This window comes from Solea senegalensis, linkage group LG2 (assembly GCF_019176455.1).
Source record: "Solea senegalensis isolate Sse05_10M linkage group LG2, IFAPA_SoseM_1, whole genome shotgun sequence".
Lineage (NCBI taxonomy): Eukaryota > Metazoa > Chordata > Actinopteri > Pleuronectiformes > Soleidae > Solea > Solea senegalensis.
The window spans coordinates 34,084,349-34,103,826 of record NC_058022.1 but is presented as its reverse complement, the minus strand read 5'-3'; the positions used below and the strand labels follow the sequence as shown (position 1 = coordinate 34,103,826).

Here is a 19,478-nt window from a genome sequence, read left to right as displayed (position 1 = left end):
GGCCGAGCACTGAGCGGCAGAAGAAATGCCAGTTTCACACACTTTGCTCCGCGTGTCACGACGTCAGGTTACAATCACACACGAGATCTGAAGTAACGTATCACATGTGTCTACACGACTTTACCCCAGCGCTCCCTTTTAAATCTTTGTGTGGCCGTCTCGTAACGTCCGTCTCCAACTTTCCGTGTCATCAGCTTTGGCCGATAGTTATTCTCAAGCGGAGCGCTCGCTCTCGGCAGACGAGTAATTGAAAGTCACTCTCACACAAATTTCATCTCTCTCCAAAACAGGCTTGATGGAGAGATGGGGGTAACTAGATGAAGGTCTGCGAAGAAAGAAAGGAAAAATGACCAGTGGAGAAGCAGCAACCGGGGTGTTGCAGCCCTTGATGTACATAATAATGGCAGAGAGTCTCGACAGGTGCAATTTCCTTTTATTTAGTAGCACCGTGAAAACTAAAAATAAACAGAAAGAATTTATTTAATACAAATCACGTTTCCACAGTGCATTCAATCAAACAATAAAACACATAGAAATACTGTGCTTCAAAAAATAAACAACAGTAATTAGATTAGGCTTAGATCACAAATATGTTTACTTTTTACACACACACACTATACCAGATACACACCTCACTCCGCTCACCAAGGGTGCAAAACTCACACGTGACTGCTTCAAAGCTTGCTGTTAGCTTGATGGGCTCTTAACAAACGACACACAAATACAGCTCAGGTAAGTCTAATAATGTACAGAACGTACAAGCAAGTAATAAATATGATAATCAAACCAAGATAATGTGCTAACTTACTCCATAACAGAGGTACGGGTGATGTGGAAAGTCGGGAGAAAGAACAGCTGCAGACTAGCGTGTTCCCGGGCTTACAGTGACGAAACGTAAACAAAAAGTCATCCATACAGGTTCCGGGGTAACAGCGAAGGAACGTGAATAACGAATAAGCTATTCGCCTACAGCGACGGGACGTAAACAAAGTAGATAGCCATACAGGTTCCGGGGTTAAAACAAAGGAACATGAATGACGAATGAGCGAGTCACTTACACTCCCACCAATCGTGTTATGATGAATGAACTCACTAAAGGTTAATAAACAGAATCATACACGATTTACAAACCATAAAAGGCCACACTAAAACGCATAGGTACACAAAAAACAACACAAATAGCCTGACATGTCTGATGCAAGTATATTTTGGACTGACGGCCAATTATTCACTTTCAAGGAGAAGCACTAGCTTTTGGATAGGCCGTTCGATGATAGAGGGCTTAGAGTTATGATCCTGTTTTTTCGTTAGTTTCCGCTCCCCAACTTGTACTCTGACTCTGCGAACTAGACCGTCCATCCCTTTTGTAACATCAACTACTCGGCCTAGTTGCCACTGGTTCCTTGGAAGTGTGTCTTCTTTGATAATGACTATGTCATCCACTTTCAGGTTGCGCCGGGGCACATGCCATTTTTGCCTTGTAGCCACATTCAGGAGGTATTCCCTTTTCCATCGACTCCAGAACTGCTCACTCAGATACTGTACTCTGCGCCACCTTTTTGCAGCGTACATGTCTTCTTTCACAAATTTTCCAGGAGGTGGTAAAGCACACCTTGATTTCATTAGGATGAGATGATTTGGAGTCAAGGGTTCAGGTGACAAGGGATCATTGATTCCATCAACGTTCAATGGGCGGCTGTTGACAATGGCCATTGCCTCATAAAATAACGTTCTAAGCGAGGCATCATCCAGTCTGCCTGGACACTGAGAGATGGTGATGCTCAACACATTGCGGATGGACCGAATTTGACGCTCCCATACGCCACCTGCATGACTTGCTGAGGGGGCATTGAAGAAGAACTCACACTGTTTATCTGCCAGGAAAGCTTCCAGTACTTTGATGTCACATTGCTTGAGAGCTTCCCGGAGTTCATTTCTGGCTCCCACAAAGTTTGTGCCCTGATCACAGTGGAGTTGGCAAACGGCTCCCCTAAGACTGATGAAGCATCTCAAAGCGTTGACAAAGGCGTCCGTAGACATATCTTCGAGCATTTCGATATGGACCGCTCGAGAAGACAGGCACGTGAAGATGAGGCCATATCTCTTGCACTCTTTACGGCCCCGCTTGATGACAAATGGGCCAAAACAGTCCATTCCACAGAATGTAAAAGGTGCTGAGACTTCAATGCGTTCTCTTGGGAGTTCAGACATTTGTTGCTCCTCAGCTGGTCGTCTGAGCTTACGGCATCGCACACATCTATGTATCAACGTGGCAACAGATTTACTCCCACCAATAGCCCAAAATCCATTTGCTCTGAGCTCCATTAAGGTTTGACTTCGGCCTTGATGACAGATCTGGACATGGTAGTGAGACAGAATTAGCTTGGTAATGTGGCTGTCCCTTGGGAGAATGATAGGGTGCTTTAGTTCTTGACTGAGGGTCGACCTTTTCAGTCTTCCACCTACACGAAGAAGTCCCCCTTCAAGAATGGGATCAAGACGAAAAAGAGAACTTGAGCTTGGAAGACTGTCCCTTGGTGAACCTCTTTGCAGTACCTTTAGCTCTTGAGGAAAGGCCTGCTGCTGGACAAGCTTGATTACCACCTCAGCAGCTTCCCTTCGTTCTACAACAGTCACAAGGTCGCTGTGATTTTTTAGCTTCGACCCTAGTCTCTTGATTCTTGCAACCACTTTAACCAGCATGGTCCAAGTGGAAAACCGGCTCAGGCGGCTTAGAATATTTCTCTGATCATTGACTTGAGTTGCGAAAACTTGAAGTACCTTAACTTCTGGATCCCCAACAAGTAGCTCTGTTGGAGGGCTAGGTGTTCGAAACACCTCTTGTTCCCATAAAAACTTGGGCCCTGATAACCAACCGGCTGAGGAGATGTCTGCTGCATGAAGACCTCGGGAGGCGTGGTCGGCTGGGTTTTGTGCCGTGTCAACATAGTGCCACTGACTTGGTTTAGTATTCTCTCTTATCATTTGAACACGGTTTGCCACAAACACATGGAACCTTCGTGCTTCATTGTTGATGTATGCAAGCACTACCTGAGAGTCAGTCCAAAAGAATTCCTCGTCAATTTTCATCTCAAGTTCAGTTTTCAGCATTACACTCATCCTGGCTGAAATGACTGCTGCGGAGAGTTCCAGTCTTGGGATACTTACGACTTTAGTGGGTGCAACCCTAGCTTTGGCCATTACAAGACTACAATGGACTTCGTCTTTGTCGTTTTTATACCTTAAGTAGGAACATGCACCATATCCTATATTACTAGCATCTGAGAAATGGTGCAGTTCCACTCTGACAATGTTACCGAAGTCTTGAGGGTGGTAGCATCTGGGTATGGTGACATCCTTTAGCCTTTGCAGACCGCTTTTCCACTCCTCCCACCGTGGACGCAGACTTTCGGGAAGTGGATCGTCCCATCCATTGCCTCTGCGACAGAGTTCCTGCAGGATGCACTTTCCACTCAGGGTGAAGGGAGCAACAAATCCAAGTGGGTCATACAGAGAAGCAACAACAGACAAGAGACCACGACGAGTTGGGGGGTGATCCTTTGCATCGACACTGAAACTGAAGGTGTCATTTCCTAGCGACCACTGAATACCAAGTATGTGTCCTTCTGGTGATACGTCTGGACAAAGGTTGAGCTGTTCAGTTGTTTCCGCTCTTTCTGAGGGGGCTACACACGAAAGGACCTCCCTTTGATTAGAGTTGAATTTGTGTAGGCGTAGGCCTGCACCTTTACACAGCTCCTGTGCTTCAACAATCAATTCTTTAGCTTCTTTGACTGATGGAACACTGATTAACCCGTCATCCACATAAAAGTTCTTCTCGATGAAAGCTGGCGCTGAAGAGTAGTCAGACTTGTGTTGCTGTGCCAAGTACTTAAGACCGAAGTTGGCACATCCTGGGGAGGAGGCAGCACCGAAAAGATGGACTGTCATTCTATATTCTTGTGGTTCTGTTTCCAACTGTCCATCCTCCCACCATAGGAACCTCAGGTAGTCGCGAACTTCAGGTGAGACACAGAACTGATGGAACATCTTTTCGATGTCACAGATTACAGCCACTGCTTCCTTTCTAAAGCGACACAGAACTCCCACCAGAGAGTTGATTAGGTCAGGACCTGTCAGTAGAGTGTCGTTTAGAGAGATGCCACGAAACTTTGCTGAGCAATCAAAAACAACTCTTAGTTTGCCTGGTTTCTTGGTGTGGTAAACCCCATGATGAGGGATATACCACAAGGTCTCTCTCTCAGAAACAGAGGGGGCTGGCTCTGCATCACCCTTGTCGATTGTTTCTTTCATGAAGGCGGTATAGTGGTCATAATATTCTTTGTTGGCCTTTAATTTCCTTTTCAGGTGTTGCAACCGAATAGCAGCCAGCTTTTTATTGTTTGGTAGTGTTGGTGGACTGCTGCCCTTGAAAGGGAGGGGCATCTCATAGTGTCCATCCTCCTTCTGCCTGATATTGTCACTAAGTAGTTGTATGAAGCGAACATCATCTTGAGAGACATACTTGTCCTCATAACTCCTTTCGTTAAAGTCTGATTCTAGAACCTTCAGCACATCAGTGGTTTGTGGCATTTCCTTTACTGCAACTCGGTGCACGAAACTCTGACTTCCCTGTCTATCTAAATGGGGGTTGGAAGACCCTATAATACTCCAGCCGAGCATAGTTCTCTGTGCGAACGGTTCATTTACACTACCTGTGATGACATCCAAGGGAGCTAGAGCTGATGGATAATCATAACCAATTAACAGTCCCACCTCACAGTCTTGTAGTGGTGGTAGCTTGCTAGACAGGTGTTTGAGATGAGACCACTGGAGTGCTGTACTTTTGGTAGGGATGTGTGACTTATCGACTGGAATGAAGTCTCGTGTGTATGCCTGCTTTATTTGGACATAGGTGTCGGAGTTGAGTCCTCTAACTTGTAGACCAAAGGCAGTTTTACTTGCTATGACTGTGTTGACGGCTGTCATTGTACTGAGCTTGAGTTGCACTGATTGAGTGTCCACGTTTAGTTCAGACGCTAGATCCTCCAAGATGAAAGTTGAGTCACTTTGTGTGTCAAGTAGGGCATAAGTGAGAATTTCTTTCTGAGGCACCGTAGCTGACGACACAAGAACTGGAACGATGCTGGAGGTGGCAGAAGCATGCTGTGTTATGGCATGGGCCATAACCTTGTGGATTTCTTTTCTTGCATGGTCCTTTCTGACTACAGGATCTCCGTCTGACATTTCCGCAGGTGCCTTTTCTCTCTCTATATGCAAGCATGTTGGATGACGTCGACCACATGTGTTGCAGGTGTGTCGTCCCTTACAGTCCTTAGTAATGTGCCCCTTCCTTAAGCACCCGAAGCAAAGGTGATTTTCATGAATGAAAGTTTTTTTCTCGTCCGCAGACTTGGCTGCAAACATAGGGCACTTAGCGACACCATGTGTTTCGTCCTTACAAACTAAGCAAGGTGGCCTTGGCTTGGAGTATGAGGTTTTCAGTTCTCCTGAAGGAGAGGTTTTTATTTGAGCACTTGTACTGAGTGCTTTGGCTCTCTTAGGAAACCTCTCTTCTGCGGGTTTGATGTTCATCAGAAGAGGGGAAGCAATAGGGTTACAAGCTATGCGGGCTTCCTTTTGCATAAACTCTGTGAACTGTTTGAAACTTGGATAGTCCCCAGACTTGTCTAATTCTTCCACAACAATACGACCCCATCTACGCACCATCCACTCAGGCAGTTTTTTGAGAAGCTTGTGATTTTCCTCACAATCATTTAAGATGGCTAAGCCCTTAACATGAGGGATGGCCTCAACACAACCTTGAAGGAAATCTGCAAACTCTCTGAGTGCAATAGGGTCATTTGCGGCTAACCTGGGCCACTTTATGAGCTTGTCTCTAAAGGCTCTTTGGACAACAAATGGGCTTCCATATCTATCCTGCAAGACTGCCCAGGCACCCTGATATGCGTCTTCGGAGTTTCGGTAGAAGAATCCTTCCACAGCCTTGCGTGCTTCCCCAGCGAGATAACTCTTTAGATAGAGCATTTTTTCACTTACTGGGAGGGGCTTCTGGCCGATGAGAGCCATAAAGGATATCTTCCAGTCTATGAATTTTAAAGGGTCACCAGTAAACGTCGCCGGTTCTGGGACAGGTAGACGGCTTATGGTAAGTGAGCTTGCAATTGCTTGGGCTAACCTGGCTTCTTCCGGAGCTGTTTGTGCTTCAGGGAGTGTATGGTAAGGCTGGAATGGCCTGGCATGTGGATCTAATGGAGTTTTCAATTCAGCATTGTGGCAGCCATATTGAATTGTATGGTCAGGCTCTTCATAAACACTTTCACGTCCATTAAAGTTGTGATACGCTCTCACCCGAGCGGCAGCTACCTTTACTTCATTGTCTGCATGTAGCTGTTGTAACCTTGTTTTTTCCTCTTCTAACTTTAATTTCATCTCAGCCTCCCTCTGCTTGAATTCTGCTAGCATTTGCGTTTCTTTAAATTTCCATTCGCTCTCCAATTCATCAAGTCTCGCTTGTTGGGTATGAATTATTTGCATAGCTTTTGCCTGCTCTAGTTTGGCTGCGAGGTCCGCTTCTGCATCTGCACGTTTGCTAGAGGACCTGGAAGTGGCGCTTGAGGAAGCGTATGATCTCTGTATGGACTCAGAGATCACTGTTTCTGTTTTTGAGTTTCCAAAGACGGATCCATACTCATTTTTATTTAGCACTATCCTCACTCTCTCCTTCTCGAGGTGGTCATTGAAGGTCTCATCTATGTTCTCAAGTCGTTTATTGATGAGGTCACAAATCTCAGCTGTCAGAGTGACACATGCATCCATTTTCTTGGCAATATCTGGGGTAGAAGTATGGTTGCGTCGAATGGGTTCATAGTGCTGTTGTACTATGACATGTTTAACCTTAATATCTGTTTGGGTTTTATCAAGGTCCTCAACTGAGCAGAAAGCCTTCAGTCTCAGTCTGATTTCCTTTGCTGCCTGCTTCCAAGAGTCATAGGTTTTATTGAATGCCTTTTCATTTTTCTTTGCTTCCTGTTCATGCAACTCTAGACCCTTTGCTGATAAACTTCGCTCACGAGAGCTGGACCTGACCTGTGTCTCAGGGGGGTTGTCTGTTTCTTCAGCAGGTGTTAACATCATGTTGATCTTGTGCTTCTGTTTGATTTATTATAGCTTTAGAGTGTGTTATGCCTGGACTCAAAGTTAGATGAGTGGTGACTTTAACTTATCCTTTAAATTGTGTAATACCACTCACATCAGACATTTACACTTTGTGGCTATAGCAAGGTTAACAAACAGTGACAATGCAAGCGTTATAAAACACGAATGCTGCTAAATACTCTGTGGTCAGACAATTTTCTTTTCAAATATTGTTAAAGATTCAGGAGTTAGGATCTCATGAAATGACATTTACCTTAACACTCTCGTTGCAACTTTCAACCGTAAGGCTCTAGCCTTTGACACAATTCAGTATCACACATTTAAAAATTGTCCTTTGAATAACTCAGCATATGGCAGTTATGTACTCTCTATTTTCCCAACATGTCATATGATGAATTAGCTGAGTAGGTAGTTTCAGGTTAATTTTACCACATCAACTTTAATACCATGTAGCCTATGTGATTAATTTTATGAGTTAGATCTCTCACTGCAGCTGTGGCATCCGTACGCAGGCGTGGACATCAGATGATCTTGTCCGCTGGCTGATGAAGACGCTGGCGTGGTGGATGACTAGCGTTGAGTTTTCACTGTTGCAGCCCTTGATGTACATAATAATGGCAGAGAGTCTCGACAGGTGCAATTTCCTTTTATTTAGTAGCACCGTGAAAACTAAAAATAAACAGAAAGAATTTATTTAATACAAATCACGTTTCCACAGTGCATTCAATCAAACAATAAAACACATAGAAATACTGTGCTTCAAAAAATAAACAACAGTAATTAGATTAGGCTTAGATCACAAATATGTTTACTTTTTACACACACACACTATACCAGATACACACCTCACTCCGCTCACCAAGGGTGCAAAACTCACACGTGACTGCTTCAAAGCTTGCTGTTAGCTTGATGGGCTCTTAACAAACGACACACAAATACAGCTCAGGTAAGTCTAATAATGTACAGAACGTACAAGCAAGTAATAAATATGATAATCAAACCAAGATAATGTGCTAACTTACTCCATAACAGAGGTACGGGTGATGTGGAAAGTCGGGAGAAAGAACAGCTGCAGACTAGCGTGTTCCCGGGCTTACAGTGACGAAACGTAAACAAAAAGTCATCCATACAGGTTCCGGGGTAACAGCGAAGGAACGTGAATAACGAATAAGCTATTCGCCTACAGCGACGGGACGTAAACAAAGTAGATAGCCATACAGGTTCCGGGGTTAAAACAAAGGAACATGAATGACGAATGAGCGAGTCACTTACACGGGGCAATTATCATGTGTTAGAGACGTGGGGGCAGGGATGGTGGCGACTCCTGAGTGTTCGTTTAAATCTGCGTGATGAATGTGATGTGCCCCCCCTTCAGCCGGTCCACCGCAGTTAGCCGGGATTGTTTACTTTAACCTTGTAATCAACCTGGCTTTGGTTTGACAGCTCACCATTAAACCTGATAACAGGTCTGCTGCAATTTAACCCCCCCCTGCCCCAGCCCCCCCCGCTGGAATATATATATTTTAAAAGAACAGACAAACACTGAGGAGCTGCCGGGTTTTTTTTTTGATGCCTTATTGATGGAGCGCCGGCGCTGTTATCTTTGTGCGTAATTTGTTCTCAAGAACTGTGATTTACATTTCAGTGGGATTACACCTTTTAATGCTACACGCCAGTGAGAAGTGGGCAGCCGCTGAATACTCGAGGAGGAGGAGGAGGAGGAAGAGGAGGAGGGAGGGGGGGGAGAGGATGTAGAGGTGTGTGTGTGTGTGTGTGTGTGTGTTTGTGGGGTTCAAAGGATTTTCCAAAGTCCTCAAGTGGAGAGGATTACAATTACAATTAAAAATCAAAAGGCCCGTGTGTCCATCAAACGACTGTCCATAACCTTTTGTGTACCTCCTGCCAGAGAGAGAGAGAGAGAAAAGCCTGGCGAGTGGAGGGTTTGGCAGATGTAAAACGCTTTCCCAGCTTAATTGTGGCGGCGAATTGGGATATTATGCAATAAGTGTTATTTTAGGCAAGAATACGGGTTCTAAATGGCATGCTAATGTAAATCCCTTGGCAGCGTGTTAAAGAAAATCCATGCATCACCATTAAAAACAGCAGTGGGACAGATGGCAAAGTTCAACCATCTTGTTTTGGATGTGGCCCTGATGTGGTACAACAAGTTCAGCCCAACTCCGGGAGGATTTAAGAGCGCGCTTTCAGAAAGAAAAACACTCATTTGTGCAACAATTACTCCAAAAAAAATCAAGCCTCTTCTAATTATTGGACATTCTGGCAAACATAAATTGTCAAAAAGCGATTTTTGTGCTTTCAGAGAAGCACATTTTTATGCCATACGTTAGATATGAAGTGTAACAAACAGTATTTGACTGGTGGAAGTGAACTGATGAATAAATATGGGCGTCTCTTCTTCACTATAAACACGAGTTCTCGTCTGAAGCGGAGCGTCCACCAGCCCCTCTGCACACACACACACACACACACAGACACTGCTTACATACATTAACAGTAATTCAGATCACAACATTTTACATAATCCTTTGTTTATTCATTTTCCCAGACAGTCACTGAAATTATGTAAAACGCGCTCTCAATGGCACTCGGTGTGCGTAATAGAATGCAGATTCCATGTTATTTTAGCACATTTGCTTACTCGGAGGCTAAGTATCCCATTTAAATGAGAATTACACTTAAATGTCAGATGGGTTTATCTAAATTTATAAACAGTGTGTTTTTTGCATTCATTTTTTTTTGGGTGAATCCTGAACGTGGATTGCTGAATGTGCTCCAAGGGATATGACTTACAAATGCCTGTTTAAAGTGCATACATTAGGTTTCTCCTTGTTTTATTTCACTGCCTGAAAAATTGAGAGGAACGTCATTTGCTTTTATTGTTGAATAGACTGAGATAAAAACTGCTCCTGCCATTCATCGCCGTCCAGTCTTGTTGCCTCATAATTTTCCGGACACAGGATTTCCTCATTCATGGAGGTAAAAAAAAAAAAGTGTGAATGCAGCAGGGGGAAGTGCCCTTCTTCTTTTTTTACCTCCAGTAGCAAAACAAGGAGATTATAAGAGAGAGAGAGGGAGAGGGAGGGAAACTCATTTACCTCCACAGTGGCCTTTGTAGACCTTGAGTCAGCTTTCTGAGGTGAGGATGTATGAACTCAATCATTACCGCCGCTGTCTGCGCTCACACACAAAGTCTCATTCAGTGCGAGCGCACACGTTCTCTATTTCTGATGTTTTTGGAAAGCATCGTAGATTAAATGTCTATTTAATGACTATAACGCTGTTGAAAATAATGTTTTACTGTTTAAAACTGCAACTAGAAACACCACTTTTTTTTAAAAATAAAAAAACAAACAAGTAACACTTGCACTGGCCCCCACACACACACACACACACACACACACACACAGAGAGAACTGTTTCCATATGGGACGGCAATATAATAGCAATAGGGTACATTAGATCGCCGCCATACAGATGCTCACCTCCATTACTGCAGCAGTTTGGTCCATCTGTGTTTACAGTGAGCTGCTTAGCACACGCCTGTGTGAAGGGAGGCATATCAAGCATATGGACATTTTACAAAAGGTTACCCTGCATAAATTAGGTTGAATGGCAATCTGTTGAGGAGAGGTGGCTCACTGTGAGCGCTAGGTGGTTTCCGAGGGAGCGCGGATAACAAAAGGCGTGCGGTTTTATTATAGTGGTCAACAAATACAGTATTGACCAACAGCTTCAAATTAGACCCTTAAATTGTGCATCTGGGAATGCCAGATTGTTTATGTTAAATAAAGATTTATCGTTTCAAAAAAATTAACATGAATAAGAACAAAATAGATGTCATTCACGTCCTCTTCTTTCTTAAATATCAACTATTGTGGTTTTTTTACAACAACCCCAATGAACACCATTAAAAGGTATTCATGCTAATGGGATTTAATGAGATAAAATACATTTATTTAAATGTTATTTGGCCCCCATAACTTGCTGATTACATTCAGTCAAAAGTAACTAATTACCTCGACTCTGGAGGCAACACACGCCTCTGATTTTTATCATATCTTAGAGTGACATCTAGTGGCCACTCGTCTCATGACACCACAACTCCTTGTATACACTGATGTGTTCAAATATTTGTTTTATTATTCTTTTGCAATCTCAACCAAAACCCTCTTTTCTTTCATTATTCTTAGAAGTGTCTCTTAATAATTATTAGTTAATTATGAGTTTCTTATTGAAGGTCAAATTCATTTTAAGGAATATTTTTACTAGAATCTCAATGTTTTGGTAACATTTTGTGTCTTCTTCTTTAAGCTGAAAGTTTCATTTCAACTTATTCACCAAACATTTGTTCCTCCCTCTTAGTTCCTGACTTTAAAAGACTTTTGAAATCTCTACAAAAACAACAACAACAACAACAACATACGAGCTGCCCTTCCATACGTCTCTGATCTGTTTAGTCTAATCTGCCTGTGTTTGTACCTTCATGAATGGGGTGGGTGGGTTAAGATTGATTAACAATAACAGCAGCTGACTGAGCAGGAATAATTTAGCTAAAACAAAACCAACAATGAGACGCGAGGAGGGCGAAAGCAGCCGCTTCCCGTTCTGATGTCGGCTAATTGAAGCTTTGTCACGCAGATCGGGCGGGAGAGAGGTTCAAAGGCGAAATGGCCATCTCGTGAAAACAACGCAGCTTCATTTGGGGAGGACGCAGCCACCTTTGATGTGTGATACTTGGGTCTGCAGATGTGGCTTTGATACGAGAGGCCGGCGCGCCTGGTCAAGAGGGCTTAGTGGACACAGCAGCCGGCCAAGTCGCAAGAGAACTGGACACTATAGAGTGCTCAAGTGGCCAAAATTCATATTCACGCAAAGATCACACAGCTGCAAACACACACTAAGAAGTTTGTAGCGGTGGCCGTGTTGGAAGACACAACTTTCCACTTGCACAACGTGACTTGTAACTGCTTTTAAATTGTCACACTAGTCAAGAGTATCCTGGTGATAAAGCCGCTCTGCTTTTGCACACTCACAATTACACCCATTGGCACCTGTTGTTGTTGTTGTTATTGTTGTTGTTTGATCCTCGGGTCATTGAGCAGCTCTGGTGCAGTTGGGAACTAAGGGACTGGAGAAACGGCAACTTAGCCGTGGTAATGAAGGAAAGGCAAACGACGAGCCTGAGCTACGGGGGTGGGGGGGGGGTGTCCCCCCACATGCTACAGTCAAATACTGTTCATTCCTGATTTAACCTGTTAGCTACTAGGGGAGTCTGAGAAAGTCTAAAAGAGCAGAAACTTGAAAAACGTGGAACCAAGTTTTGGTTCCCTTTTGCCAAGGGTTGAAAACTTGGACTTGAACAAGGGCAAAACAACTCAGGGGTAATTGCAGGTGAAAGACCAGAACAAAGGCAGGCAAATGGAACAGGGGGTAAGTCAAAGATCAATACTCATACAACAATACACAAGAAAGCGGGTGAGTATATAGCGCGACACAGGAGAAACTAATTAAGGCGGGGCTGGTAATCTAAAAGGCGGGAAAGAAGACAAAGGCCGCAAGAGGTGAGTATCAAAACAGGAAGTGTCAAAATAAAAACAGGAAATCCACAAAAACCAACAAGGACAAAAACACAACACCAGTAACTGCAAGACGTGAAGTAAATGAGAGTGAGCGTTAAAACAAAAGGTCTGGGTTTGCACAATGGGTGTTCAGAAGTATTATATATATATACTTATAATGCTTTATGAGCTGCTCAGGTTTTACAGTAGTCTTTTCATGCAAAGCCCAGCCACTTGTGTATATATGGACCCTTTCCTCGAGCATTTGACAGGTGATTAGTTCTCACCTGAGTTGAGTAATGCCAAAGAAACAAATTCCAGAGAAGAGATAACAACGCCTCAAGATGGACAACCCTGCCGTTACAATCTCTTCTCTTCACCCTCATAAATTCAGTGTTTTGGCAGAACACTCGCTTTAGGTCTGAAGCAGAGCGGTAACAGCCCTTAACTCACCCGTCCTGTGTCTTTTCATGGCCGGTGCTTTTGTTCTTCAACATAAAAGCAGAAAGGTCTACACGGAGAGGCAGGGAGACACTTTGAATCACACGAGAGATCAATAAAGACCATCTCGCATGGAGATAATGTCGGCGAGTGCGGGTCGTTGAAGTGTCATCCATAGTGCTGCTCGCAGCGAGACAGAGAGAGAGGGGGGGGTTCACGTCGTAGGTCATCTCCTGCTGGGGCAGAAGAGTGAAGGTTGCGGTGACGTCAGGCCTCCGATACAAATGTTCTCTTTGATGGTTTTACAGAGCTTTGGGAGAAACCTTAAGGGTAAATGATTGTTTTATGGCTTTGAGTGTTGAACCAGTCGATGAAAACTGGAGAAAACGAGCACTAGATCTTCAAGGAAGGTGCTTCACCATCAGATCCTTTGCAGAATGTTGCAAAGAATTGAGAGTGCATGAAAATCAGCCATTGGTAGGGCCACAATGGATGGTCATCAACAATCTGAAGGTGTGTCTCTGGTCATCTTCCATCTTCCAAGACTAATTCTATCATAAATGTGATCACAGAGTTTCTCCTGACTGAAGTAAAGGCAGCCAACCCTCTTTGAGTAAGGAATGTGGAATATTAGCAAAGCTTTCAGTGAAGGTGAAAGAGAAAAGTTTGAGAAACTGTGATCCACACCTTCCTTTAAAATTCCAATTACATTAATTACAACGGTGCAAACCCGTAAAACACAAGTGTCTTCGTACTACTTTTATATGGCGTTATATAAATTTACAATCAAACACTTACAAAGGTTGTTTCACATACGGCTAATACATCTGCAGGTGGAGAATTAGCATTCAGTGCATATCACATTTAGTACATGCTATGGCATGTAAAGTTAACACAAGAAATTCAAATGAAAGAAGTGGCTCATTCTACATTTGCAGCAGTGGTTTCTTCAGTTAAACAGCTTACGAACAGTCTTTAGCACTAGCATTAGCAGTCAGCATAAGTGCACCACACACAGAAAATCAAGCCTGAACGGAAAAATCCAAAGGGAAGGGTTTGAGAATTTGGAAAGCGGGCTTTTTTGACACCAAAGCAAAGTGCTGGAAGTTCAGCGCAATAACAAAACAAAACAATCTGCTGTGGCACTATTTTAAATCTAAAAGTCAGATGTGAGTGTGGAGGCCTCGTAGAGCGTCTGCTGCGGGCAAGGTCTGCTGAGTGCGGAGGATATCAGCGTTATCGCCCGCTCCTTTCACTCTGCCCGTGATGAGCTGTGCTGCCGAGTGTGTTGTTGCCTAATTCCCTCTAACTACAGCCCTGTGTAATCACACACCCCAATTAACCACCTCGGCTCCCCGTTTCCTGCACCGCGCACACCGACCCCGTCTTCTCGCCGCGCCGCGTAATTAGCTTTCATCGGAGAATGAAAAGAAAAAGGAGCATGTCGGCAATTGTGCCAGCCACTCTCTGTCTCCCCGTCTCTCCACCACTCCACCTCTCATATCATAATGGCCTGCAATTTCAATCAGATGGATTTTAATCGCCGACACTAAAGGAGGATTGGCCCTCGTGCTAGTCACTCCTTCCACACACCCCCACCCCGAAAACAAGAAACCCACCTCATGTGACAGCTTATGCTTGTGAGACACCTATCAAGAAGAGCACTTGTTGTGACTGCGTGGCCTTAGTTTGATATTTGCAAAGCATTTCACTCTCTTTTGTGCGCATGTGGGACATGAGAGTAGTAAGAAGTAACTTGGATCCACCGAAACAGGCAGAGAAAAGGCTTTGGCTGATTGAATTTGATAGTTAAGGATCTGATCGTACCACAGTCTGAGAGCCATGGATCTCGTTCAACAGCTTTCCTCATTGCTTATCCACAATAAAGGAAATTAAACAGGCGTCTTCCTATAAATATTTAGGTGTCACGATAGACGCCGGCCGATCATGGACACCTCACTCGGACTTTATTTGTAAGGAGATCCAGCAGTGCGTCCACTTCCTGCGTACGAAGGCCGAGATGTTTTGGAGCCAGCGACAGGATTAGCTGTGTTTTATATACGTCAGTGATACAGAGAGCGCCGCTGTATCGTAGCACGGTCTGGTTCGACTTAAAACCAAGCTGCACAGTCAAGAGGCAAAAAAGGCAACAAGGAAAAGAGGTCCGTCTGACTCCTGGGGACAGCTACGAGAGCCCGTGAGCCAATGTTTGCCCGTTTAAAAACAGGCAGCAGCAGTGGCAGGAACACTAAAGTTAAGTTTGCCACTTGTGGTGCAGATGCATTTAGCGAGAGGCTCCCCTGCAGATGACGCCAGACGCGATATCATCAGGCACTTATCAGCAGCGCGAGCGCTTCTCACAGGTACAGCGGTAATGTGACACGCACACTACACCTTGGTGTCACTGGGAACAGCTCACGCCGGGGTGAAACATTGTGCAGTCATACAAGTGAGCAGCCACTTAATGACTGACATTTAACACGTAACGAGGTGTTTCATCTCCGCATCTCCTGCAGATGCGATTTACAGGTGGAACCAACCGAAGAAGAAGAAGAAGACCTTCTAGTTTGAAGAACTAATTCCTGGCTTTTGCTGATCGTCTTTCCTCCTCATTCCTTTTTGCCACTCATCCTGTTTGTTCTCTTATCTCTACATGTCCAAACGAACTGATGGCCAGGGAACTCAACAAACACGGAGATATGGTGGGGCCACACAGGTTTAAATTGGTTAAATGATATTCTATTGACAAAACATAGAGGCTGGTTTTTTTTTTTAGTGACTTCTGTAAATGTTTCTAAACCACATTTGGATATACTGTAGCAGTACTTTGACCTTAAATACTACGTAAAGGATTCAAAACAAGAGAAATCTGACATATTCAAGCTTTAGTTTCGGTTCTAGACCTTCATCAGGCACATGTCAACCTCAGAAATCTCCTTGAATGAAGATTAATGCTCTTAAAATACATGTGAAGTGTTCTTTTGTTTTTGGCGATGTACAGTTTTGGATTTTCTGAGCAAGTTATGCCAACATAAACCATCTTACCAGCAGAAAACTGGTTGTCTATTCAGGGAATTGAAACGTAATTATGCTGCGATGTGACAAGTTTTTGGAAAGTAACTCTAGTTACTTGCGAGTATGACGCTGAAGCTTAAACTATCAGGCTGAACAAACACGGGAACAGTCTCAGTTTGAACAGAAAAACACCTTTTACTGATACAATAATACAAAAGAGGTGAAAAGGACACTAGTAACTGACCTTAAATACGGGCAAGGACACTTACCGGCCGGCAGACAAGACGAACTGGCAACAGACACAGGTGAACCACATCAGGGCGGGGCAGGTAATCACAGAGGCGGGAAACTTTACAGGAAGCAGACACTGTAATGAGAGGCAATGGTATTATTATTTCAAAATAAAACAGGAAACAGAACATAAGACGACTCAGGGATGTTACACTAGCTGTCATGGAGATTAATGTGAATGTGTACAAAGGTTTTGTCGTCCATTAAAGAGTTGTGGAACTGTGCGCTTTTTCTTTAAGGACATTTTCTTCACAACAAAAAGAAACCGTGCTTGTACTTTGTTGTTTTGTCACATTTCATTAACATAAGGTTTTTCTTCACTCACTCGCTGTTTCACATGAGCGACGCCGGCTTGCAGCAGTTTAAGAAACCGACCACAGAGAGCTGCAAAAAGACAGAAGGATACTTAGAGTGTGGGGGGAAGAAAGTGGAACTATTCTCATAATCATTTGTTATTTCAACACAATTTCCACCGAACAATGGTCGCGCTTGTGTTGACGATTGCGTCCACAAACCTGTGCGCGGCTGATGTCCGTGCTCGAGAGCAGACATGGACAGATAGACTCGACTAGTGGAATCATTACAATCTCAACAAAATGAAAAACAACATATTTACGCCACGCTCTTCCAGTTTCAATGGATCGTGTTTGCAAAGAGGTGCCGCCGTTCTTCACGAGTGCATCTCACACTGTCGTGTAATTTATACGGCAGCATGCCATATCTTATGTACATGATATAGTAAAAAAAAATTATGCAGTGTGTGTGTAGGAGGAGTGATCTTCCATCGTTAGCCTTTGATATCATTTAATCACCACTGAGTGAGTGGGCCGCACATGCAAGAGAAGGATTTTTACACCGTTTATCTTCAAATCTGGGCTTTAAGAGAGCAACACAAGACGCTGCTGCTTCGCCCTGTGCGTCTTACTAAGTCTTGTCTTGTGCTCTCAGGATCAGTGTGTTTTTGTTCTGTGTGGCAAACTCAGCAAACTCAACTGTGGCATTGTTGTTTTGTTTAGCATCAAATTGCAAAACAACTATGTTGTCTCAGTGACAGAATCCACTTCTGAAACTTCTCTGTTAATCAAACAGCCATGTTGGTGCTGTTTGCTTGCATTTGTTTTGACAACACAACAAAAACAAATCACTTCCTATGTGCAGCTTAGAAATGTTCCCAAGGGCCGGACCCTAAGCAAAGTTTGAATTTGGGGCCCTTTATCAACACCAGTAATAAAGCAGTGAATTACATGTAACTTATCCAATCCAATCCACTTTATTTCTAGAAACACACAAGTAAAAGTTAGTAAAGAAATAAATGCATAAGTAAATATGTATAAAAAAGGAGTAAAAACACAACGGCTCACATTAATAGGGTTATATCCTATACGTCACGATATTATAATGTGCGATTGGAGCCGAGGCCTTGTTCTGACTGGAATCAGCAGCGTCTCTGTACCGCAGTCGCCGTGACCCTCGTGCCTCAGAGGTTTGCACACAGAAGAAGAAGAAGCAGAAGAAGCAGAAGAAGAGCTTATCCTCTTAATAAATAAACCTGGAACCTAAAATCACAGCGACACAGGAGGGATCACTGCTGCACTGCACTCATCTCCTCTCCGTCAGAGAGGGATTATCCCTTTCACTTGTGTGCGCGTGCACTCCGCTAACTTCTCCTGCCAGGTTCGACTTCCCAGAATGCACCAGGGAGATTGGCTGCCTCTGCTCCTTTTCTTCCCTTTCTCGTCGCCTCTCCGCGTTGCCAGCTCCTGTCTTGCTCCTTCACTCTCTCCTCCCCTCTGTACCTGGCTTCGTGTCTTGTTTTTATCTCCCTGCTGCTGCTGCTGCTGCTGCTGCTGTTGCTGAGAAGGAACACCAACCCCAGTGTTTCCTTTCCTCCTCATCCTTTTCTTCGATGAAGTTTTACTAATTCACTTGGCAGGATACACAACCCTGTTCCTGGGACTCGAGCCTGCACACATGAGCCTAAAAACAGGATTAAGGTGAACAGCTCTTGTAAAACAGGTGTTGTCAGCATCTAACAGGTTGAATTTTCTCTTCTTGTTACCTGATGGAATCCTCGTTTTATGTTACGCATCACGCAGCAGCCTAGTCTCATATTTAACAGAGGGTTTAATTCATTTTACTCATGATAAGTAAAAAAAAATAATACTTTATTTAGCTTGTAAACAAACTTTTTTATGTACTGTGGTTTCATAATGAACTTTGTTGCAGTGAGTTTGATGTCTGTGTAAGCCAGGGGTCACAAACTCGTGGCCCAGGGGCCACATACGGCCCTCCAGTTACTGTCCTGTGGCTCAAAACAGGCCCAAGAGTGAACTATATAAAATATTTTTATTATAATAATAAAAAGAATAATAATACATTACATTATATGTATCCCATTGTAATTCAACATTTAATTGTGTTTTAATTACAATTGTCCACATTTCGATTAATCTGTCATTTTGCATCATAAATATGTTTTTTTGTGTGGTGAACTATATCTCAAAACAAAGACTTTTATTTTGAAATGGTGTGCAATATCACTATCAAGATATAGGTGTAATTTCTAATCAATAAACAGCTACTTTCAACCAAACTGTTGGACTTTTTCTTCTTTTTTTTTAACTTGACCTCCTGGCCAGACTAGAAGTGCACTGGTCCCCAGGTCATTCTGAGTTTGAGGCCACCTGGTGTAAGCGCTTTAGTTTAGCTTAACTGGATAAAACAGTCTAACAGTGACAATAACATCACATATACATAGATATCTTAGGAGAAAAGATAAGTTTAGATTAATTAAACTAAATTTGAAAAGGATTCTGAATGAAAAACATATTATTAGATATGTATTGAAATGCATGGACCGCTTAGTCTCTGGCCTGAAAGCATATGTGAGAATAAATCAGTTGCCTACTGGCATAAACAATTAATTATGAATAAAAAAGCACTATGTTGTTCACACCATCAAGTTTCTTTCTT

General features: G+C 43.4%; 1 protein-coding gene across 1 annotated transcript; it reads right to left on the bottom strand.

Annotated features, from left to right (window-relative positions):
- Positions 1-385: 385 nt before the first annotated feature.
- Positions 386-7,210, bottom strand: LOC122783152. The gene is made up of 2 exons (XM_044047797.1): positions 809-7,210; positions 386-702 (listed from the first exon to the last, which is right to left on the bottom strand). Exon 1 carries the CDS (start codon positions 7,156-7,158, stop codon positions 1,225-1,227), a length of 5,934 nt encoding a protein of 1,977 aa, XP_043903732.1. The 5' UTR covers positions 7,159-7,210; the 3' UTR covers positions 386-702; positions 809-1,224.
- Between the last annotated feature and the right edge of the window lie 12,268 nt (positions 7,211-19,478).